Source organism: Lissotriton helveticus, chromosome 3_1, assembly GCF_964261635.1.
Source record: "Lissotriton helveticus chromosome 3_1, aLisHel1.1, whole genome shotgun sequence".
Lineage (NCBI taxonomy): Eukaryota > Metazoa > Chordata > Amphibia > Caudata > Salamandridae > Lissotriton > Lissotriton helveticus.
In genome coordinates this window covers 785,189,149-785,214,829 of record NC_136061.1, presented here as the reverse complement: position 1 = coordinate 785,214,829, position 25,681 = coordinate 785,189,149, and the positions used below count along the sequence as shown (strand labels likewise).

General features: G+C 45.4%; 1 protein-coding gene across 3 annotated transcripts in view; it reads right to left on the bottom strand.

The window, feature by feature from the left end:
- Positions 1-3,621: 3,621 nt before the first annotated feature.
- PDE3B (phosphodiesterase 3B) overlaps positions 3,622-25,681 on the bottom strand; it is a 1,530,363-nt gene continuing 1,508,303 nt past the window's right edge. For all 3 annotated transcript variants that reach the window (XM_078681018.1, XM_078681020.1, XM_078681019.1), the window contains 2 exons: positions 12,095-12,344; positions 3,622-4,870 (listed from right to left, as the gene is read on the bottom strand). In XM_078681018.1, coding sequence (XP_078537144.1) covers positions 4,641-4,870; positions 12,095-12,344 — 480 coding nt within the window. In that variant the 3' untranslated portion in view covers positions 3,622-4,640. The remainder of the gene's footprint in view (positions 4,871-12,094; positions 12,345-25,681) is intronic.

Genomic DNA, 25,681 nt, shown 5'->3' with positions numbered 1-25,681 from the left:
AGGTGCCCTCAAGAAAGAAAGTCACCCGTACTGCGACTTGGTACACCCCTACTTGTAGGAAAATCAAATCCGACCTACTTTTTGCCATCAAAGAGGGTAGTGATAAGGAGAGGGTTGCAACCCTGAGGAGGGAGTATAAGTCAGCATTAGCCAGCGCTAGGGCAGAGTGGGACTGGAACCACTGGCAAGATCTGATTGAAGCCCTGAAATGCAAAGACTCCAGGAAGTTCTGGGCTCTGGTTAACAATGGAACAGGGGCGCTTACATCTGCTGTAGAATCTAATATTGCCCCCTCTATCTGGGAGGCTCACTTCGGAGCATTATATCATGAAACCACTCTATGGCCCGATGGGATGGCGGCGGAGTTCCCCTGTCCTCCAGATACGGCCCTGGAATTTTCTTTAGGTGAGGTGAAGACAGCACTGGAGCGCCTGGCCTTAGGGAAGGCACCGGGGTTGGACAAGCTACCCGGTGATCTGTTTAGGCATCATCGCGATATTTGGGCCCCGTACCTTCTTATTCTTTTTAATGCTATATTAGGAGGTATGGTGGTTCCTCCCTCTTGGTTAGGGGCCGAAATAGTGCCAATCCACAAGAAAGGCTCCCCTCTGAACCCAATAAATTATAGGCCAATTAGCCTTATAGATGTCCCCCAAAAGCTTTTTGCGCGCCTCATTTTGAACCATCTATTGGACTGGGTAGAGGACAATGACATCTTGAGTCCCTTGCAGGCTGGCTTCAGGAAGAACACGTCGACCATGGACCAGATCTTCCGCCTCGTCCTCCTTTATTGGAAGACGGTGAAGATCGAGGGGGGAAGATTGTACATGGTCTTCGTGGACCTGAGGTCAGCCTTTGACCTAGTCCCGCGCAGAAAGCTGTGGGAGGTGCTGGAAAAGCTAGGAGTTCCCCCCCAGCTACTTAACATCTTAGTTAGGCTGCATGAGAACAACTATGCGCAGGTCAGGTGTGGGAAAGATGGCAAATTATCATCCAGGTTCCCCGTTCGTCGAGGGGTGAGGCAGGGTTGTGTCTTGGCACCAACCCTGTTTTGTTTATACATCAATCATGTCATCTCCCACCTGGAAAATGTCAAGAACAACGACGCCCCATGCTTGGCAGGAAGGAGGGTACCGGCAATCATGTTTGCCGATGATACCCTCCTTCTTTCCAAATCTCCCATGGGGATTCAGAGGATCCTGGATGGTTTTGGACTTTTTTGTGGTCAGCACGGGTTGGAGGTAAACACAGAGAAGACAAAGTTTATGATTTTTAATCCACCCACTAAAACAAGGCCTAATCCCACCCTGGGGACTGTTAGCCTCGAGAGGGTGTCTACCTTCATATATCTGGGGGTAACATTACAGGAAAACTTATCTTGGGACCACCAGATAGTACGATCCAGGGTTAAACTGTCCCAACTGTCGGGTGCAATCTTGAAGGTGGCCAACTCTTCGTCCTTTAAGCCTGTAAGCCCGGCCCTCGAAACTTACAGGTCCCAGGCTAAGGCAGCGGCCATCTATGGCAGTGAACTTTGGGGGCATAAAGCGGTGAAGGACTTGTCAATAGTTGAAAACAGTTTTCTAAGGCGCTTATTGGCTCTCCCACGTGCAACGCCACTTTTGCCCCTGAGAATGGACCTGGGGCTCCCCCCTATTGCAGAGGAGCTTGTGTCCAAGCCAGTGAAGTTCTGGCACAGGCTCTGGTCTACGAACGAACTGCACCATTATAGGGAGGATCTTACCCATGTCTTGAGCCTCAATTGCGGTGGAAAAATTCCTTGGCTTGTCTCTGTGAAAAACGAACTGACTGCAATGAATCTCCGTGACCTCTGGGAGGACCCAGCGCGAGGTTGTCAAGCAATCTCGCGCAAAGCCCTGTCAAAAATTTTTAAGGATAGGTCCCTTGCACTTTTGGTAAACGCTCAAAACAGTGGCACCCTTACCATGCGATTTTTAGAATCCAAAAATTCATACACTCTTGAACCTTTTATGGATTTTATCTTTCCCATCCTGGCGAGGAAACTGTTTGTCCAATGGAGGCTTGGCACACTACCCACTAACACTTTCACATGCAAGTGGTCCAATACGGTCGATAAAACCTGTCCTTGCTGTTACATTCACTTGGAAGATGATCTTCACATTCTGTTTGTGTGCCCCGCTTACCAAAGGCCTAGGAAACGCTGGATAGCGCCACTATGCAAGAATTTAGGGTTCAGAGAGTATGCACAGGCATACAGGATCCTGAAAACCAGTACTTTGGGTCACATTGTGTTTGCCGTTTCTAAATTTCTTATGGCTATATGGCTGATCAGGAAAAAAATAACTGCTGAACCCTCTTGAACTTTTAGTGTCTTAATTATCTCCACGCTGGGCTAGTGCATTTTATAATATGTATTTCTTTTAAAAAATGTGTATTTTATTGTATGTGTTGTTTTCTATTGCATCTTTTATGGTCTATATGACCGAAATAAAGAATTTTTGGAATTGGAATAAAAGAAATTGATAATAAATTTGCTACTGCTTCTGTGGATGTTGAAACTGGCATTTGGGTTAAGGTTAAAAAACCTTGGAAGGTTCGCAAAGGTGAATCTCAATTTTCAAAACCTTTAATGATTAAAAAGGTTTTACGGAATGCTGTTCTTTTGAGCGATGGTAAGGTGTGGAATTTAAAGAGGATTGCTATTTACAGAGGGAAGAGAGATTTATGTACTGATTCCATTAATTCTGAACTTTCCTCTAATGTTACTTCGGAATCCCATCTTGTTCAAAATGAGGAACATGGTGGTTTGGTTTTTTCCGAAAGTGTTTCTGTTCCTGAAAGTGTTACCAATGAAGGTATTCCTGAAAGTGTCACCAATGAAGTTTTGGTTCCCACAGAAACTGTTAGTGATGCTATTGTTATGGATTCTTCTATCAACGTACCTCATGATAGTAATTCCCTTTATCAAAACTTCAACAATACCACCGTTAAAGATTCTAACTGTGCCAATGATATTGTTATTTGTGCGAAACGAGTTTGTTCCAAACCCAAATGTTTACAAGATTTTGTTTGTTGATTCTTTTGCTTTATAAGGAAGATGTGTCATGTTGTGCCTTTAAGTATTTCTTTAGAATTGTTTTCTTTTAAGATTCTGTGTTGTGCAGGTTTCTCTCCTAGCTTCTGTGGAGACAGTTGCTGGGGAAGAAGTCCTGCGTAGGTTGTGTCCTACCCTGCTCCTGTGCTTCCCTCCAAACAAACTTATAATTCCTCTATTTCTGTGTGGAGTCGATACTACAGCCAGGCGGGCCGCCACTGGCCCGCGGGACGTACTACTGGCCTAGATGATGGTCAGTCATATCTCACACAGCTAGGAACACATTGTCCACACAAAAGAATCTTTCGCAGGTGAATCAAATGATGAACCAAAAGGACATTAAGCACTCATGTATGTCTTCAAACATGAAATTATGAACTTAAAACCTTCTGGCATAGGTACTGTTTTACTGCAGCAAATGACATTCGTGCAGTGAAACAATACAGATGACCAGACCTGTGCTTCCTGAAGCAAACATTGTTCACATTATGATTTGTCCTCCATGGTCCGTTGTCGTTTAAATGAACAAGAAATGTTTTAAAAAATAAGATTAAACTGTTTATTGCAAAAAATAAAACTATACGTTTTCATTCAACCTGGCCTGTAATTATAAATACAAATGAACGGATAAATTAAGCTCATTAGGAAATTCAGTTAGCCAAGGATTAAAAGTTGCTGTGGGATCTTGGGTAGAATAGATGCTGTGCCCTAAATGTAATGCTACTTCACACGGATCCTGCAGAAAAAAACAGAATTGTTATAAACGTATTATTAAAACATAATAAAAATCCCTTCATTTTTTTAAAATTTATATACGCTTTTGTTTTACCACAGACCATTACCTCATCACTGGAAAGAGAGATAAGTCATTAACAAGTATGATTGAAAAGTTGCTGCAGACCACAGCATTTTCCCCCAAAAAAACTGTATGTATTAAAAAGCATCCGAAGTTGATGCACCAGGGGTTTTCAATTATAAAATTACAATATGCGCTTTTTCATAGTCACTAAAAAAGTTCAACAGATCAGTATGATCCCAGGGTGCAGACGTGGGGGCCAAGTCGATAATCCATACTAAGTCCATACTTCAATGTTTTATAATAATAAAGAAGCAGGCATAGACTTTAGTTCAGATTCCTGTTCATCAAAACATAAATAAAGGAAAAGTCTAGAAAGAACTGGAATCCATCATTCCGTTTCCATGTAGTAAAATTCTGGTCACTTTGGTGGTAACGTAAGTCAATAGTTTTTTTATTTTTTTCATTGAAGGTACTGTACCTCATAGGACAAGGGAGCTTGGTATTCAGCAAGGCAGCAATAAAATAATGTATCTTTACCCTTCACAGGGTACAAGAGGATTTTGCATCAGTGTATACAATATTCAAACTGAATAGTGCCCATCTTTTCCATGTTGTGAAAGTGCATAGAGCGGGACACTGCACAGGCAGCAATAATCGTCTCACAGTATTAGGGCCTTTCAATGTTACAGTATGTGATGCAAGTCAGTCTCAAGGCGGCTGAGTAGAGTACATCCTCTCATATCGGGCATCACTCACATTAATGCCCTAGCATTTTCTATCCTCCACAAGCTGCCGTTCTTCCTCTTCATCTGCTTCTTCAATGACCTGTATTTCATCTGTTTGAGGTATGGACAAGTTGTCGCCATGATGTTTACTAGTTTCAACTTTGATTTTTTCTTCCTCCTCCATCACCTTCTTCCATACTTTATGATTTTCGCTTAGGTGATGCATTAACTGACAAAACATGCGTCTTCTGGCTTTCCTTCGTTGTGGTCCTGTCACATTAAAGAAATGGAAAATTAACAAATTCATGTTCTGCTTTAAAGCGAACGCGCAATTACATATATTTGAGTTGGTGGGTTAACGAGAATAGCACAATAACGTCTAAAACTATATAAAACATTTAAATATTGTATACAATACATCAACATATCAAATATTTGCTTTATTAAGACAAAAAATTAGAAACAGATCAATAAAATACCCCATAAAAAGCCATTCATGCCACTTAATATGAAAAAGAATCAAGGATAGAGACCACATTCTTTACAGGAGTTCAGAGAGGATGCAAAGCAACAATAATTATTGTTACTGTTTTTATAGTTGGAAAGGGAAACCCCATGTTGTAAAACAGTTCTGCCCTTGCTGTTTAAGAGTTTGTTTATAATAAATGCGCTACTTTTCAATCTTCCAAATAAAATAAATTCATAACATCAGGAAAAGAAATGCATATGGAAAAACTGTGCTAGCACAAGCCAAGAAACTTGCTGTTTAAGATTGCCTTGCTAAAAGGTGAAGCCCACTGTATCTGCATAAACAAAATCAGCAGCTAATACGAGATAGTTCAATCCGTACAATATGACCTGCTATGTGATGTCAAGACTAGACGGAAATTAGATGTAAACACATAATTTTCCTCACACTCACTCCTTTATATGCTGAAAACCGGGTTATGTTTTCCCAGGTCAACAAACTGCTACACAACACAAACAGGAAAAAGAACATACCTATGTAAAAAGAACACCCTTCCCTTGGTAGACTTATATCACTGCTGCACCAATAAAATGCAACATACCTTTCAATAATTTTAACATTAAATGCGTCATGAATTATATTTACAAAAAGCTAATGGCTGATAAATGACACACTCGAATCAACTTATGGCTTGAGCTCAAAGCCCCTCTGTACAGATGGCAAGCAATCTGTTACAGCTACAATGATTCGTGTAGGTCTGCAAAGTAGCAGCAAGATTCAGAAAAGGAACAGACAGAATACTGTTCTCAGCAGTAATTTAAATTGGTGGAATAGGCTCTCAGGTGGGTTTAGAGGCAATCCATGTGACCGAACATTCCGCTTTCCGTGGCACTTAATTTGAAAGGACTGGGAAATAATGTGCTTAAGATTCTGATACCAAAGAAACGATTGTCCACTTAACTCGAATTAGATGCTGCCTAGCTAAACCTTAGTTTGTATTTTAAGGAGTTCTGATCTTTTCTAAAAAATACTGCAATAATATGACATAGGAGACAAGGAAAAAAATCCAAGTCTATGTGGTATCATTTGAAGTTTGAGGCACAACGGAGAATGTGGTGACGCACAAGTTACTACTTGTGTAACGATATATCTGTAAGAGACATTAGTTAATGATAGATTCCTTACCTTAGAATATCCCCAGGCGTCAGACTGGATCCGGAAATGTTTGCGTAGCAATACCCTTACGCGTCGGTAGGTGTCGTCTGCGAGTCGGCGTCGTTAGCGCCGGAATGACGTCGTCGGAGTACTTAGACGCCGCCCATGCGCGCTGACGTCAGTTCTGATCCACAGCTTTTCCGCGCCAGATACGCAGAGCCATGATAGAACCAACACTAGTGCCAAGAAACTAGGGCCCTGAAAGGGGATGACCTTAACCCTAGATATCGGTTCGCAGAACGGGGAGGATGGGTGGGTCGGTAAGGAATCTATCACTAACTAATGTCTCTTACAGATATATCGTTACACAAGTAGTAACTTGTGCATCTGAAAGAGACACGTTAGTGATAGATTCCTTACCTTAGAATAGATACCCCAGCAATACCAACCCCGGTGGTGGGTCTGCGAACCAATAATCACACCAGAAAGTCCTGGAGGACGGAACGGCCAAAGAAGCCATCCCTCCGGACTTGACTGTCCAGGCAGTAGTGTCGTGCGAACGTGTGCAGCGAGGCCCACGTAGCCGCCTGGCAAATGTCCTGTAAGGGCACTCCCCGGCCCAGGGCAGTTGTAGTTGCCATGGCCCGAGTGGAATGAGCCCTCAATCCAACAGGGGGCTCCTTCTTAGCCATGGAGTAACATGCCTGGATACACAAGATGATCCACCGGGAGATGGTCCGCTTGTGTACCGCCTTACCCTTCTTAGCACCCACGTAGCCAACAAAGAGTTGGTCATCCACCCGGAACTGGCGTGTGCGATCCAAATAGAATGAGATCGCACGTTTTGGGTCCAGACGGTGGAGCCGCTCTTCCTCTTTAGAGGGATGCGGAGGCGGAAAGAAGGTTGGCAAGGTGATGGACTGCCCGATGTGGAAGGCTGAGACAACCTTGGGCAGGAAAGATGGCTTGGTACGCAACACAACCTTGTCCGGATGGACAGAAAGGAAAGGTGGAGTACAAGAAAGGGCCTGGAGCTCACTCACTCTCCTGGCAGAGGTGATGGCAACCAGGAAAGCAGTCTTTAGAGTCAGAAGACGAAGAGGACAGTTGTGAAGTGGCTCAAAGGGAGCACACATCAGGAAGGTAAGAACAAGGTTCAAGTCCCACTGGGGCATCACGAAGGGAACATGTGCGTGATGCCCTTAAAAAATCGATTTACAATAGGGGACTTGAACAAAGAAGGCTGATCAGGTAGCCGTAAGAAGGCAGAAAGGGCAGAAAGGTAGCCCTTGACAGTGCCCAGAGCAGAGCCCTGCTGGGCAAGAGAAAGAAGGAAGAGGAGAACCTCAGAAAGGGGGGCATAGAGTGGATCCACAGCCTTTGCTGTGCACCATGCCACAAATCTGTTCCACCTGCAGGCGTATACCGACTTTGTGGAGGGACGCCTGGCTGCCAGAATGACATTACAGACTTCGGGAGGCAAGTCAAATGGCCTCAACTGTCGCCGCTCAATCTCCAAGCTTGTAGGTGGAGACTGGACAGGTTCGAGTGGAGGACCGTCCCCTGCTGCTGCGACAGAAGGTCCTCCTGAAGGGGCAGACGAATCGGGGGATCGACTGACATGCTGAGTAGCTCGGGATACCAGTATCTTCGTGCCCAGTCCGGAGCCACAAGGATGACTTGGGCCCGGTCGCACCTGATCTTCTTCAGCACTCGGGGCAGAAGTGGTATAGGCGGAAAGGCGTACAACAGACCGCAACTCCACTCTCGACGAAAAGCGTCTCCGAGCGAGTGCCGCCTTGGAAATTCCAACGCGCAGAACTGATGACATTGCGCATTCTCTTTGGTAGCGAATAGATCTAACCAAGGCTCTTCCCCATTGCTGAAAGAGGCCTTGCGCCACGTCCGAGTTCAGACGCCATTCGTGATCCATCATGCACCGACGGCTGAGTTAGTTCGCCCTGGCATTCAGAGAACCTGCCAGGTGTTGAACTACCAGGGTCACACCCTGACTTTCCAGCCACTGCCAGAGGCGCAGAGCCTCCTGGCATAGGGTCCACGACCCCACCCCACCCTGTTTGTTGCAGTACCACATGGCGGTGGTGTTGTCCGTGAACACCTGCACTACACTCCCCCGGACAGAGGGGAGGAATGCCTTCAGCGCTAGACGAATCGCCCGTAACTCCAACAGGTTGATGTGGAGCCGGGCCTCCGCCGGAGACCAGAGTCCTCTGATCTCCGCCTCTCCCATGTGGCCACCCTAGCCCTGGAGGGACGCGTCCGTCACAACTACGTGCTCCGGGTGGGGTAGGGAGAGGGATCTGCCACTGACCCAATCGCGGTCCGTGAGTCACCACTGCAACTGTCTTGCAGTGCCCTCCGAGATCAAGACGTGATCGGACAGGTTGCCCTGATGCTGTGCCCACTGAAACTTCAGGTCCCACTGCAGAGCCCGCATCCGCCACCGGGCGTGACGCACCAGTAGGATGCAGGAGGCCATCAGCCCCAGAAGCCGCAGCGTCAACCTGACCGAGACTCGGGATAAAGGCCGAAAGGTGGGAATCAGAGCCTAAATATCCCGAACCCGCTGTTCGGGAGGGTAAACCCGAAACTGCGCCGAGTCTAGAACCGCTCCGATGAAGAGGAGCTTCTGAGAGGGACACAGGTGCGACTTCGGCACATTGATGGAGAACCCCAGCAAATGCAGGAGGTCGGCCGTAGTCTGGAGGTGGCTGACGACTGTCTGGGGCGAGCCCGCCTTCAACAACCAGTTGTCGAGGTAGGGGAAGACTGACACCCCTAACCGGCGCAGATGAGCTGCGACCACCGCCATCACCTTCGTGAACACCCGTGGGGCGCTGGTAAGGCCAAAGGGGAGCACGGTAAACTGAAAGTGCTCGTGGCCTACCGTGAACCGCAGGTAACGCCGGTGGGCCGGCAGGACGGGGATGTGAAAATAAGCGTCCTGCAAGTCCAACGCTACCATCCAGTCTCCGGGGTCCAGGGCAGCTAAGACCTGAGCCAAAGTCAGCATCTTGAACTTCTCTTGACGGAGGAAGCCGTTGACGTTCCGTAGGTCCAAGATCGGGCGCAGGCCCCCCTTGCCCTTCTTGGGCACCAGAAAGTAGTGGGAGTAACATCCACACCCTACTTCTGGCCCAGGAACGCGCTCGATTGCCCCCTTGGCCAAGAGGGCCGTGACTTCCTCTTGCAGAAGTTGCAAGAGATCCCCCGACACGCAGTGGAATAGCGGTGGCATGGCTGGAGGGGTCACCTCGAAGGGGAGGGAGTAGCCCCTTCGGACGATTTGCAGCTCCACCTGTCCGATGTGACAGTGCGCCAATGGAAGTGGTGATGGCGAACCCTGCCTCCCACAGGCGTCACATGGGCCTGAAAGCTCGGACTAGGAAGGCTTGGAGGCAGGTGCTGCGGAGGGAGGTGTGGACTGGCCTCGCCGCTGACCCCGACCGCCGCCGCCACGGCGGTTTCCACGGCTGCCACCGCGCTGCTGGGTATTCTGCGGTGCGTGGCTGGCAGCACGTGTGGGGACGCCCCTTCCGTGGCCACGAAAGGAGCAAAAGGCACCCGATTGCTGGCGCGTGGCCGAGAGGCCTAAGGACTTGGCCGTAGCCCTGGAGTCCTTAAAGCGCTCCAGCGCATGGTCTGCCTTGTCGCCAAAAAGGCGACGGCCATCGAACGGCATATCCAGGAGGGTTGCCTGGACATCGGCCGAGAAATTGGCGGACCTCAACCAGGCGTGGCGGCGAACCGCCACCGTCGTTCCCATCGCCCTGCCCAGTGAGTCCGTGGTATCCAGTCCACACCGGATAGAGTATCGTGCCGCATCTCGACCCTCCACAAGGGGATTGGGCGAGTTTAGCCCGGACCTCCTCCGGGCATTGTGGCAGCACGTCCGCGACCGTGTCCCACAGGGTGTGGGTGTAGCGGCCCAAGAGACACACGGTATTGACAGACCGCAGTCCCAAACTCAGGGACGAGAACACTTTCTTCCCGAACTGTTCGTATCTCTTGGATTCCCGATCGGGCGGGCCGTCGGGTATGCGGTCTGGGAAGTGGAGGCCTGGATAACCAGCCTCTCGGGGGTGGGATGGGTGGACAAAAAGCAAGGGTCGCCCGGAGCCGGGCGGTAGCGTCTGGCCACGTTCCTATCCACAGGCGGACCCGTGGCGGGCTTGGACCAAGCGCCCACAAGAACGTCACATAAGGCTTCATTAAACGGCAGCAGAGGCTCACTGGAGCTTGCCTGCGGTTTAAGAACCTCAGTGAGGAGGTTAGTCCTCACGGCCGCAACGGGGAGCTCAAGGCCCAAGGCCTTGGCTGCCCTCGTTAACACTACACTATAAGCAGCCCCCTCCTCCGTAGCCACGGTTGGAGGGGAGACAAATCCAGTGTCTGGCGAGGTGTCAATACAACTGGCCTCCCCAAGCTCATATGTCCAGTCCTCTTGAGACTGGCACTCCTGTGCCAGAGGGTCCTCAGACCCCTCCCAATCACCTCCGTCACCAGTCTCCTGAAACTCAGGGTCAACAGACCGGGCCTCCTCATGGAAATAAAAATCTCCAAAAGCCGTCGGAAGCGGCGCCGTTCCGGTGCCAGAGTCGGACCAAAGGGAAGATTGGGGACGGCGCCCGCAACGGGCGCCGGGGGCGACACCCTCGGGGCCGGTGAGGTCGTGAGGTCGACCGGCGACGACCCGGATCCGGAAGCGGGTCCGGTGAGGTCCTGCGGCGCCGGGACCGAAGTCGCCGGCCGCGCCGGGGCCGAAGCACCCAGCGGCGTCGGGGCCGAAGCACCCGACCCGCTAGGGCCTCCAGCCGGGACCGCTGGGCCCGAAGGCGCCGCGGGGCCCGGCCGAGGAGGGAGGGACTTCATGGCCATGAGGTACCTCTCGACCTCCTCCGGCGTCGCGCCGTGCCCAGGGACTCGAAGGTGTGGGGCAGGCGGCGACGCTTGCGACTCTCTTGGAGCCGCGTGGGCGGTGTCGCCCGAACCCCCGACCGCATCGTGCGAGCGTCGTGGTGGGTCGGAGGAGCGATGATGCCGCTCCGACCTCTCATGCCTCTTACCTGAGGACTTGGATCCCGACGACCGACGTCCACTCCCGGAGCTGCGGGGACTCCGACCCCGGGACCGGTCCCTCGACCTCCCGTGGGACCGGGACCTGGAGCGGCGCGGGGCCGACTGCCGGAGCTCGAGCCGCTTGCGGGACCGCTACTGCCTAGCCTTCGACGTCAGGGCCCGGCAGTCGGAGCAGGTGCGGTCGTGGTGGTCGAGGCCTAAGCACTTCAGGCACCGGCGATGGGGGTCCGTGACCGACATTAGTCGGTCGCACTTCGAACAGGGCTTGAACCCGGGCATCCCTACCGGCACCGTTGGAGTCGAAGACTCGAGTAGAAAAATGATCAAAAAGATCAAAAGTTTTAGTCAAAAAATGACTAGGGGTAGAGCTTCTCCGGATCTGCGCTAGCTGGCGCGGAAAAAAGAAGAACTGACGTCAGCGCGCATGGGCGGCGTCTAAGTACTCCCACGACGTCATTCCGGCGCTAACGACGACGGACGCGGAGCCGCCGACGACGCCTACCGACGCGCAGGGGTATTGCTACGCAAAAATTTCCGGATCCAGTCTGACGCCTGGGGATATTCTAAGGTAAGGAATCTATCACTAACGTGTCTCTTTCAGATAACTATACATAATAACATTTCAACATGGAATGCCTGAATCTGCTCGAATAAATGGGTGAATTAATTACAATTCCGTGCACACTTATATGCTTTAACCCTACTATAAACTAAATTAATATTCACAGGCACCCATTACACTTTTTTTTATTGGAACCATTTGGTCTTACTTGCACCAAAGTCGTCCTCCATTTCATCTTCATCTGTGTCCAAATCGTTTCCATCATCTTCCTCACTTTCCACAACGTCCTCTTCATTTTCCTCAATCCATCTTCCAGGAAGCAAGCCAGCAGCATCGTAGGAGTTACACAATGGACCCACAATGTGCGTAATGAAAGATTCTTGAAGTTTGGCTAGTTGAGGAGATGTTCTGTCCATAAAGGGACTAACAGGTAACCCAAGGTTTGCTTCTTCATCACCCTACACAGGTAAAATGAAACAAAATAATTATAAATTGCTAATAAGGCAATTTAACTTTCGGTAACCACGACAAAAGTTTCAGTCAAAAGTAGTGCATTCTTCAGGAGCACAATGGGACATGGACCCTCCACATTTTAGTTGGACCTGGCCTTTTTTGTAGGGTCTTTCCCATATTTTTGCCTTATGATGCTGAACCAGATTTTGTAACGCAATTATGTACAAAGCAAAAAAAAACAATAGAAAGGCAGATGTGTGCATGTATCATGGATTATACCATCATCTTATTAGACAGTGTCCTACTAGACCAAAGAAGTCATCGAAAAGAGAGAAAAACCTAATCTTTGCAGCAGCTAAGGCAAGAGACATGTTTGATACCCTGTAAATATTTGCTTCAAGTAATTAATTTAATATCTTCAGGATTTATCTCACCTAAGGTTACAATACAATTGCAAGATCATGTTATCAGTGTTCCCATTTTGATAAATTGTGGTGGCTCTAATACACATATGGAAATAGAATGGGCTAAGGAAAAAAGTGTTCCCAAAATTTCCTTAGAAAATCCTCAGGTTGTGGAAGCAGTTTATGGCACATGTAGTTTTTTCCAGGTTAATCCATGACGAGGTTATAAATATATAGATGGGTCCTTGCTAAACACTACTATGTACTAGAATTAGACTTAATTGCTTCATCTGAAGAGCCAATCATTCTAGGCATTGCCTAGTTAGCCGTTCACAATCTATATATCAATATGGTCTGCCAGGACATTATTTTTAGAATAAGAATATTGTATGTAAAACTGAAATCCTACTCAAGTGTCAGCCACAATCCTTGACAGGGTGAACCACAAAGTCACTAAATTAACTAGTGCTTAACCTTCTGGTAGCTTGGCACAAATGCAGCCAGGCTTCACTTAGAGTTCATGTGTAAAGTTTTATGTAGCACACAAACAGTAATCAAGTGAAAACAGAATACAGGAAAAATCCTACACCAATTTAGGAAAATAGTATACATTTTAATACATTATTTGACACCAAAGCAAACAAAAAGCAATTTGTAGAATCGGAGATATGCAATTTTAAAGATTTACGGTAAGAATAGCGCCTAAAAGCACAAAGCAGCACTCACGATTATCTGTTCGTGCGAAACGGGTGAAAGTTCAGGCCAACCATGATGGAGCGCAGGCCAGATACAGGGACCCAGTTAGTCCTGCGGTAAAAGTTACTTTCTAGAGTCTAGCACAAACAGTTCTGTTCGCAGTGGAGGGGAGACGTCAAGGTGCAGAGACAGCGTTGTTCATGGGCATCACTGTAGCACAAAGGGCAGGCTGGGCATCGCAGGCAGTCATCGCTGTAGCACAAAGATCCTGTCAGGCACCACAGACTGTAATTGCTGGAGATTCGCGTTGGCAGTAATCGCGGGCTGTTGATGCTTTTGTATGAAGTGCAGATCTCGCATTGCCTGCCTTCGCTGGTGGTTGCTGTAGCACGAAGCGTCTTTCACAGGAGTTTCTTGTTAGTGGTCAGCACAGGCGACAAGATCTTGGCGCAAACAGCCCTGTTAGTGGTCGCAAGGAGCCCAAAACCTCAGGAGCAGCTCAACAGTTACCAGCCAAGGACCTAGAACAGTGTTTCTTGGAGACCAGGAACTCACTCCAGGTGAGACCAGCAGGGCTCAGGCAGGTCCAGTGCAGCAGGTCAGCTGGGTAGTTGAAGGGAAGACGCTTGAGCTTTTCATGTCCATGTAGATCAGAATAGGTCGCCAGTCAGCTGACCCTTGGCGTCACTCAGCATGTGATAAAGGGAGTAAGTCTAGTCTTCCTTCTCGGCAAGCAGGGCAGGCCTCCAGCAGAAAGGCATCCTTATTCTGTAAGATCCACATGTCCAGGAGTGTACTAAAGAGTGGGTATGAGGGTCACCTTTTTATACCTGAAGCCCACTTTTAAAATGGGAGAAGCTTCTTGAGATTTTCCCTACAGAGGTGTATGGATTTTATGCCTCCCTGTCGTGATCAGTCTGGGGGCACAATAGGCTAGTGTGAAGTCCTCTGTGTGTGAGCTGAGCCAGTGCCTTGCAAGTGCAGAAGGCAACAACTCTATCCCCCATCCCGCCAGAGATGGCCCATCCTGCAACACCCAGACACACTATTATGTATTCTGTCTGGGAGGAACACCCAAAGACCAACTGCCAACTACACCTAGCCGTGTGACACAGGATGCAGGCTGCAAGTACCAAATGGTTAGGTCCAGAAAATGCAATCTTTCTAAATTTGGCATTTTCAGAATTGTGACTGGAAATCTGACTTTACCATTAGTGTGGGTCTTAAAATGCAATTCCTAAGACACCAACCATAACTTTCCTAACTGCTCCCAATCAAAAGTAATCACTTATTAAATGTAATACAGTAACCCAATGATATCCTATGGGAGAGGTAGACCTTGCAGTAGTGATACATTTTAGAGTTTTTTTCTACTAGGACATGTACAAATTAAAAGTACATGTCCAACTGTTTAATTACACTGCACCCTGCCTAATGGGCTGTTTAGGGCCTACCCTATAGGTGACTTATCAATATTAAAAAGGAGGGTATAAGCATGGCAAAAAGGGTTATTTTGGCAGGTAAATGGTGGTTTAAAATAGCACAAACAGGCTGTAATGACAGGCCTGACACATGTTTAAAGGGCCACTCATGAGGATGGCACAATCAGTGCTGCAGCCCCATTGATGCGGTTCAATTTCTGGCCCTCGATACATGTAGTACCACTATACTAGGGACCTGCAAGCAAAATAAATCTGGCAAGTGGGTGTAAGGCAATTTTTATATGTTTAAATGAGAGCACAGGCAATGTAGCACTGGTTAGTAGTTGGAAAGTGAGCAAAGTCCTAAAAGCCAAAATTAAATGGGTTCGGGCAACAGGAAGGGTGAAGGAAAAACGTTTCGGTTCACTCTGAAGAACACTCGTAAGAAGGAATTCATGTTCAGCATTATCTTCTTCAGTTGATAACCATTGTCCAATTAATCTGAACTCCAGATGAATATCACAGCCTTTTTAACAATAACCTAAGTTGGGATTCGCTTGTTACTACAAAGATGCACAACGTGGGTAGAGTGGTTGAGGGGCTTTCCCGTTTTGCCTGCAAATTGGGACATAAACCGGTAACCGAGCTAGTAACACTATAAAACCAAATGTGTACCTGTGGCAATATATGGAGCAGGCATATGGGGGTATCATAACAGACGCCAGTTGCAAATCATGGAAAACAAATTCATAAAAAGGATATTGATTCAAAATAGTGCCCCAACAAGCTTTTGTCATTAAGAATTGGGGCTTGACTTTGTAGAGGATTGTATAAACATCGCCCCCTTACTTCTATGGGCCAAAACTTGGCTATCAGAAGATTTGGTGTTCTCCAGAGCGATTTTAAAAGATAGTCTTAACCTCAATGGTGCACTAAATATCCCTTGGCTCCGATTTGTCAAGGATAGTTTTTAGAAGTTAGTCCTGGAACATTATTTTGACTGCCCAACCTGTATCCATTAGAATGCGAAAAATATCATAAAAGAGGTGCATTCCACAGAGACAAACAATCGCCACTCTCAACCTAAGGTAGCAGGCCCTCTTTGTCTATTCCCTGCTCAGCAGAAATTTTACTACGTTCACTACAAATATTCAGACATTTACTTAACAAGATTCCATTTACTCACCCTGCATTTCTTAGTGGCATTTCTGAAACAAACTGGGCGGACAGACAACTTGTTGCCTTCCCCTTGTGACAATATGGCAGTCCAAAGCACATCACCCTTTATGCCATTTTGCACTCTCTACATAGAGTCTAGAAGAAAATGTTTAATCCCGATTTTAAAAGAAATTAGGCCATGTTCTTATATTGATGGTTTTAACTACTTGCACTCTTTGGCAACAGTTAATATATGCACTAGGGTTTCCAACTACATTAAAGTTGCAATTTTAGGAAAGTGTATTAGTGGTTGTAACTGAATCGGATTAGCTAGATTCATCAACAAACAGCCTAAGTGCCCCGTAAACCAAATGTTGTGTCTAGTTGAAGATTGAATTTTAAGGATTGTATACTTCTTATCCTATTTTTATTTCTTTTTTAATAATTGAATCGTATGAATTGCCTTTCACGTTGTTTTGTAAATAGGGCATTGTAATTTTAACTTGTATTGTCTATTTTATGCACTTTTTGGTCTTCTTTATGAAACCGAACAAAGTAACTAAGACCTTTGAATATCACACACTTTTTTCTACAGTTTGAGCGAATGACTTTTTACAACATTACTGAGACTCTAGGTTATTTGGAATCTTTTTGAAAGAATCTACTTGTCCCCTCCAAATGAATAAAAGGCCTCGCAAGGATATTTAAAAAAACAAACACCCTCACATTTCTTAGTTCCGGGGAAAAAGACACTTGGGAATTACATTCATGTTGATTCTTAGGGGATTTAGCAAGGACAGATACCATCTTCTTCTTATATCTGACACTTTAGAAGCATTTGAGGAATCTAAGATTTTTACTAAAGCAGATTTGCGACAAGCTAATCTTATCAAAATTAAGACTAGACACCAACGGGAAACAACTTTCAGAACACCTTTCAGGAACTATGAAAATATATTTGAATACTGCAATGTACCATCTGTTTCCCAAAGTTTTATAGATTTCTCTTGATCCTGTAGCAATGCTAACTGTCCATTATATTTGAACCAGTCAAGTCTGCGATGACTAACAAGAATGGCTCCAGGAAAGAACTATCCAAGCCAGCCAAGAATGAAGAGAAGTAAAGTAAGAGAAGCAGGAAGGTGAGCTATGTCATCTATATGTATGAGGTAATAAAGCAAGTGCATCCAGACACTGGCATCTTCTCCAAGGCTTTGGGCATCCTGTACTCATTTGTGAATTTCATCTTTCAGCCAAATAACATCATTGGCTTTTCCAATAGGCCCCAGTCGGCGCAGCATCCCTCTTCTTATACCACCAGGAAACCCTCTTGGGTGACACACTCCCCCTTCAAATACATACAACGCGGACTCCATATTTTTCAAACTATTCTTGCATTGCATGGTAGTTTATTTGATATCTTTGTGTTCTCTAAAACTGCAGTGGATGATCACAGTCATGTCAGGAAGTTTCTTATCCAGATTAAGAAGATGTTTTTCTACCCACTGAAGGTGTAGTCAGGGAGCACTTTAAAGTAAAAGCTATTTTGAAATGGAAGACTCCAGACTCCCAATTTAATTAACATGCACTGATTACTTGGGTTAGCAAATTAAAATAGGACATCTATTAAACATTACACAAACATTGTGAACCCTATTACTGACTTGCTAAAGAAAGAAAATTAAGTTCACTAGGGTGTTATGCCTTTAAGGCCCTTCAAGAATTAAAAGACCACTTTCACAAAGCCCCAGCTCTTCTTCAGACTGTCACATCCAAACCTTTCATCATAGAAAATTATTCCTCTGGTTCACCCTAAGGACACATTTCATCCCAAAAATGCAAAAGAAAAATATCATATTGCTTTCTACTCATGGAAATTCACAAAACATACAATAAACTACTTTGTGTTACACAAAAATCTCCTGGTGTTAAAGAGACATTCAGAGAGTCGATACACTTAATAGGAGTGCAACAATAAGAAAAGGGCATGATGTATTATAAGTATCTAAAAATTGTCCAGCAAGTTAAGTGTAGGAATAGTCAATAGGCCAGATGGGTTTACATTTTTCAGCAATAAGTTGAAGATCAAATACATTCCAGATTCACAAAATATTTTAGCTTACTGCTTGTTCTCAACAATACCCAGAACAAGAGAAACCCTTAAAAATGAAACACATCCACTTTAAAACCAAAAAAGAAAATTCTCAACATAAATAAAGTTTACTGGTTTTCTAAGAAAGATTTCTCTAGGTGACTGGCTGATATTTTTCCTTAAAAGGCTATTTTCCCTATTGATCAATATTGTCTGATAATTCTTCAAACTGATCATGATTCCTTGACCGTAGGACATCGAGGTCATAGAGATCATCACATTTCTCAACAATTCTGAAGATCAGTAGGTGTATCATGATGTCAAACATTATGCCAGATTCTCTGAAATGTGAACCGAGCCAAGATTGATTCTCAAAAGAGATTTGTATTATTATAACCTTTAAAAAGACCAACTAGACCTTGGGTGTTCATATCTACCGATTTCATTATAGACTTACCAACTTTGGAGAGATGCACTGCTATCATTTTCCCCATAGATTATTTTACTACAATAGTTCACTTTACTAATTTAGGAACGATTGCTAATGCCACACAAATGGCAAATGTACTCTTCTCTGAAATCTTTTACCTTCTTAGTCTTCCATCAAGGATTGCTTCACATTGAGGCCTTCGTTTATATACAATTTTTAGAAGCAACAAAGCAAAAAAATCTGGGAATTCAATGTCATTATTTCTTTATTCGGAAATAAAAGTATCCATCAAGGTACATTTAAAAATCACAGAATGTATCATTAGACTATAAAACTTTGGGTATTCATACAACTCTTTGATTGATTTTTCAGCCACAGATGAACAGATATACCTAAGGGCTGAAGCAAACTTTGGACACCAATTTACTTAGATTTGCTAATGACTCACAAACTACTTGAAAGACTGATTGACGTCTAGGTTTTCCTAAAACCATTAATCTACTTCAAGATTCAGTCTATTTTTGTGTCTCATGGATTTCATCCTCATGCCTTTCAATCCATTTTTAATTCTGATGCATCTGTTAAAGCACTTAAAGATATTCTAGAAACAATATCTAAAACAATAAAAAAAACTGTTAATTTAGAGCAGGCTAAACAAGATCTGCCCTAAGCTGTAAGGCTGTGGAAAGAGTCCTAAATTCTACAACTTTTTCCGGTCTCTCGCAATCAGTCCTGTGACTGTCAGTTTAATTTTGTCAGGGATCACTGTTCATTTCATGTTTCTGATTTAAAACCTGCCACTGACACTAATTCTGTGCAAAGGAAGAGTAAGATTCCACAACCTATTATTGCCAATGGTCAAGACGAGTATGAACTCAAAAGTATATGTGCATACCACATTCATTAAGAAATTCTTCAATTTCTTATAGAGTGGAAAGGCTACTGTAGTAATTACGCCACTCCGGTTGCTTGTTCAGGGGTGTTTATTCTTAGTTGATGTCCCCATCTTTTACAGCTGTGTGCCTCACGCTGTCCAAACAGTACTGACAATACACACAGAACATTGCATGTCATCACCTTCTAAGTTCCACCTGGCCTTCCTAGTCCAGCACTACACCACAGATTTACATCATTGACACTACACATATTTCCCTTATGAAAAAGCAACATGGAAAATTATAAAAATAATGAACAAACCTAAACCACCCCCAATGTAATTTAATCATGAACCCACACAACTACATGAATATTAAAATGAAAACATTTCTACCTTGTACGTTCAGCAATCTTGCAGACATTTCCTACACTCCACATGGTCCCATTTTCCAAGATGACCGCATTTGGCTTTACCTCAACAACCTTTTGTGGGCTGGCGAATTTACTATATCCTTTTGCCACTATTCCACTTTTCTTTGGGACAACCCAATCACCCACCTCAATTTGTGGTTCCTTCACACCCTTCCTCATATTATAGTACTTTTCTGGACACTTCTGTTTTATGGTAACCCCAGCCTTTATTGCTTTGTGATCCACCTACAGACGAGTCTTGGCAACTAACCAAACTGGATTCTCCTTCCTACCAGGTTCCCTTCTCTTCAAGGAAACAAATGCAGAGACCCCGGTCACAGCATGAGGAGTAGTCTTGTGGGACATCACCAATTTTCTCAGTTCTTTCTTTCTCTAGCCAGTGACAATTGTATATTTCCCATGATTAAGCAATTGATTCTCTGTTCCATTTGCTTCTGGCCTAAACAAGGCTACCCTGTCTTGGACAATGCCCCATTTCTCCAAAACAATTTCATCATACGTGATACGAATTGTACCTCGTTGTCAGAAACAATAGTTTTTGGCACACCTTCCTCTAAGAATTGTTTTTTCTAGAAAATCTATCACACACTCAGAATTGATAATAGTCATTGGTTTGATCACAAACCACTTAGTGTGATAATTGGCAAGCACCATGATGAACCTACATTCACTACCTAATTTGTTTATGGGACCAAGGAAATCCATACCAAATCCCTCCCAAGGTCTCGCAGGTATTTTAACACACTTCAACAGGGGCTGCCTAAGCGTTTTCACTTTATCACTGTAGGCATATAAACAACAATGTCTCACCACATCCTCCACGATGATATCCAATTTTGGCCACCAAATGTCGGTCTTATCCTCCTCTTGGTCATGCTCCTCCCAGGATGTCTCTCTTGTGCCAACTGAACAATCTGATCATGAAGTACCACAGGAGGAGAGGACTAATACGATTCCTCCGTATCACCTTGTCACACAAGATGTTCAACTCCTCTCCAACACCTCCTCTATTTGGATATTGCGAAACATTTCATGTGACCATCCTTGCCTAATATCCTCTCTCACTTTTTTCAACACCAAATCCTCCTCCATAGCAATGTCCCATACCTCTTTTCTCAACGCCATACCCTCTTGGATCTCACAGGCGTCATTCACATCAATTTCCTCTTCTTCCACTATCCCCTCGGTAGGCAAGCGGGATAGGCAAACTCCCACCACATTCCTCAACCCTTTCAGAAATTCCATTTCAAAATTGAACTCCAGGACAGATAACATCCATCTAGAAATTCTGGGTGTAACTCCTCCTTCCAATCCCCTGCCATCTTCGAACAGGTGCACCAATGGCTTATGGTCCATCCTGACTCTAAAAGGCAGAGGAAATGCTTAATGGCCCAACAACATGCCAAAGCCTCTCTTTCAATTACAGAGTTTGACCTCTCTGCACCCTGCAACCTCGTGGTAGCAAATCCTACAATTTTCCCTTGATCCTTCTCCACTTGGGTCAATACTGCACCTAAGCCAACATTACTAGCATAAGTTGTCAAATATGTTTTAGCTGTTACCTCAAAGTGACCAAGAAAAGGGGCTGCATAATACTTTTTGTCCTGTTGAAATGCCTTCTCACACATGTCACTCCATTCAAACACTGTGTTCATCTTCATCAATATTCTTAAAGGCTCAACTATCTCAGTAAAATTATTCACAAATTTTGAGCAGTACTCTGCTAGACCAAGAAAGGAATTTAATTGATCCTTATTGTTTGGACTTGGCGCATAACTTATCCCTTGGACAAATACAATTCTTTGGTTGTATCCCTTCACTTGATATCTCATGTCCATGATACGTGACACGTTTCTTTCTGAACTGACACGCTTCCCGCTTAAAAAGTCAACTCATACTCATCCAAACGTTTCATCACTTGTTTAAGCAGCTCATCATGATGCAACTTATCCCTTCCAGCTATCATTACATCATCTTGGAAATGCCACACGTTTTCCATGGCCTCAAAAATCTGTTTCATCACCCTCTGAAATACTGCAGACGCTGATGCCAGCCCAAACGGCATTCATAAATAACCGAATGCACCAATGGGGTAACAAACTATGTCCAGTACCTGGAATCCTTATGCAATTTGACTTGGTGATATGCCGTTGACATATCAATCACACTGAACACTTTTCCACCAGACATTGCTGATAACATTTCTGAAATATTAGAAAGGGGTCTGTCAACCCAAATATTCCGGTGGAGGTCCCTCAAATCTATCCATAATATGATCTTACCACCCACCTTGGGAGCAACCATTGGGGCTAACCATTCCGATGATTCTTTGGGCTCAATTATCTCATGCCTTGACTTGTTTAATTTTAATTGCAAAGATTCCTTCATCAAAAGCGGTACATTCCTCACTTTATGTACTACTGGGACAGCCCCTCTCTTACGAATAATTTTGTGGGAGAATCCCTTGAGTAATCCCAAATCATCCTTGAATACGCGGGCACATTTCTTTACCACCCATTCGTCAAACGTATCCACTTGACTCACGCATTACAGTTCCTTAGTTAATAGCATGACCGGATTTTCTGCATTAGGATTTAAAATCATGCCTAAATCTCTCTGATGGCGCCATCACAATAGGTTAGAGCCAAAATTATTTAGATACACCCGACCATGCACCACTTGTCCTTCAAATAATATATTCATCCATCCATCTCATCGCAAGAATCTCAGTACTTTTTCCTCCATATCCCACAACCTTTATGTCCGGTTCAGACCAATCCTCATAAAACCTCTTAGACAAAGTATCTTTTGACACTAAAGTGTACATACTCCCAGAATCCACCAACATTTTTACTTGCAAGTCATCAAGGTACTTGTAACTTCCCACTGCATTCTGTCTTCACACCATCCACCGTCTTAGCAGATTCATGTGTAATGTCGCTGGAAACTTGTACTATTTCTTCCTCATCATGAATGGTCAACACTATTTCGGTAACACTTTCACACACTTCTTCAATTTCCTTTATCCTCGCTGGATTGATCTTGCCTTACACATCTTTGCAAAATGTCCTTTTTTACCACAATTACGACAAACTAAGTCTCTTGCGGCACAGTTAATGCAATTAGCAATATGTCCAGGGGCACCACATCTAAAACACTATTTCTCTTGTTGTAACTTCCTTCTTTCCCCCGATACCGGACATGTCCTTCACATCTCCAGTGATGTTCTTCCCTATGTTTCCACCAGGCCCTCGTACTTCAAAAAAACAGAGTACATTCACCCTCAACTTTGTGAATTATTTTTGATGAAGAGTCCATTTCTTTCAACCATTTTGCAGCTTCTTCCATACCTTTCACAGACTGAGATCCTTTGTCAGTAATGAACAAGTTACTTACCTTCGGTAAAGCTTTATCTGTAAGAGACATATATTAGTTATAGATTCCTTACCTTCAAATTAACCCCAAGCATCAGACTGGATCTGGAGAATTTTTTTTCGTAGCAGTACCCTTGCGCGTCGGTAGGTGGCGTCGGTCGACTCCGCGTCCGTCGTCGACGTCATGGTCGCCGGTATGACATCATGGTGCCCTGCACGCTGACTTCATTCTGACACGACTTTCCACGCCAGAAGTGCAGAGCCATGCAAGACACTTACCACTGGTGCACTAAACTAGGTCCCTAATCCCTAGAAGTTAGTTATCAGAATGGGGAGGATGGGTGGGGTGGTAAGAAATCTATAACTAATATATGTCTCTTACAGATATATCATTACCGAAGGTAAGTAACTTATTCATCTGAAAGAGACTATTAGTTATAGATTCCTTACCTTAGAATAGATGTTCCAGCAATACCAATCCCGGAGGTGGGTCTGCGAACCAAGTTCACACCAGAAAGTCCTGGAGAACAGAACGGCCAAGAAAGGCATCTCTTTGGGCTTGGCCGTCCAGGCAGTAATTCCGTGTGAAAGTGTGCAAGGATGCCCATGTGGTAGCCTGGCAGATGTCAAGTAAGGGAACTCCACGTCCCAAAGCAGTAGTGGCCGCTGTCGCCTTGGCCGAGTGGGCGTGCAGTCCTGCATCGAGAGATGGTACGTTTGTGCACTGCCCGACCAGTCTTGGCAGCCAGATAACCCATGAAGAGTTGATCGTCCACCCGGAATTCTTTAGTGCGGTCAAGGCCGAAAGAATGCGCACGTTTTGGGTCCAGACAGTGGAGTCTCTCCTCCTCTTTGGAGGGATGAGTAAGAGGAAAGACGGTGGACAATGTGATGGTCTGACCTATGTGGAAAGAGGTAACCACTTTGGGAAGAAAATAAAATCTCGTTCTAAGGACAAGCTTGTCCGGATGAACAGCAAGGAAAGGAGGTTTAGAAGATAGTGCCTGAAGCTCACTCACTCTGTGAGCAGAGGTGATGGCAACCAGAAAAGCAGTCTTTAGGGGCAAGGATCTGAGAGGACAATTATGTAGTTGCTCGAAAGGAGCACACATAAGGTAAGTCAAGACCAGATTCAAGTCTCACTGGGGCATTACAAAAGGAATAGGAGGAAAGAGATGAGTAATGCCCTTTAGAAATCTATTTACAATAGGGGACTTGAATAGATAAGGCTGATCAGGAAGGCGAATGAAGGCCGAAATGGCCAACAGATAGCCTTCAAGGGTGTCCAGAACAGAGCCCTGCGGGGCCAAAGAAACTATGAAGAGGAGAACCTCTGAAAGAGGGGCTGAAAGGGGATCCACAGCCTTTTCCACAAATTTGGTCCATCTACAAGCGTTTACCGTTTTAGTAGCGGGACGTCTGGCTGCCAAGATGACATTACAGACTTGGGGAGGAAGGTCGAAAGCTGTCAACTGTCACCGCTCAATCACCACACAAGGAGGTGGAGGCTGGACAGGGTAGGGTGGAGGTCCGTCCCCTGCTGCTGGGAAAGAAGATCCTCCCGAAGAGGTAGTCTTACCGGAGGTTCGATGGCCATGCTCAAGAGCTCGGGGTACCAAATTCTTCGCGCCCAGTCCAGAGCCACAAGAACAACTTGGACCCGGTCACGCTTGATCTTCAGTACTCTGGGTAGAAGTGGTACAGATGGAAAGGCGTACAGGAGGCCACAACTCCAGTTGCAACGAAAAGCATTACCTAGCGAGTGCCACTTTGGAAATTCCAACGCGCATAACTGCTGACATTGCGTGTTCTCTTCGGTGGTGCATAGATCTAACCAAGGCTCTCCCCACTGCTGAAAGAGACCTTGCACCACCTCCGGGTGAAGACGCCATTCGTGAACCATCATGCACCGGCGACTGAACTCGTCTGCCCTAACGTTCAGCGAACGTGCCAAGTGTTGAACCACCAGAGACATGCTCTAATGTTCCAGCCATGCCTAAAGACGAAAAGCCTCTTGACAAAGGGTCCACGACCCCATCCCGCTTTGTTCGTTGCAGTACCACATGGCGGTGGTGTTGTCCGTGAACACCTGCACTACTCTTTCCTTGATAGAAGGAAGGAAGGAAGGAAGGAATGCCTTCAGTGCAAGATGAATCGCCCAGAGCTCCAGAAGGTTGATGTGTAGCTCGAACTATGCCGGAGACCAGAGGCATTAGATCTCTGCATCTCCCATGTGGCCGCCCCATCCCGGGAGTGACGTATCTGTCACTACTGTGGAGCCAGGTTGGGGAAGGGAGAGGGACCTGCCGTTGACTCAATCCTTGTTTGTGAGTCACCACTGCAATGGACTTGCAGCCTGTTAGACCGGTCAGCCATAGGGTGGTCTTACCCCGTTTTTGTTCGCCCTTTGCCATGTTTTTTCCATCATCTTATTTGTTGGACCTAGGTCTCTGGGCGCC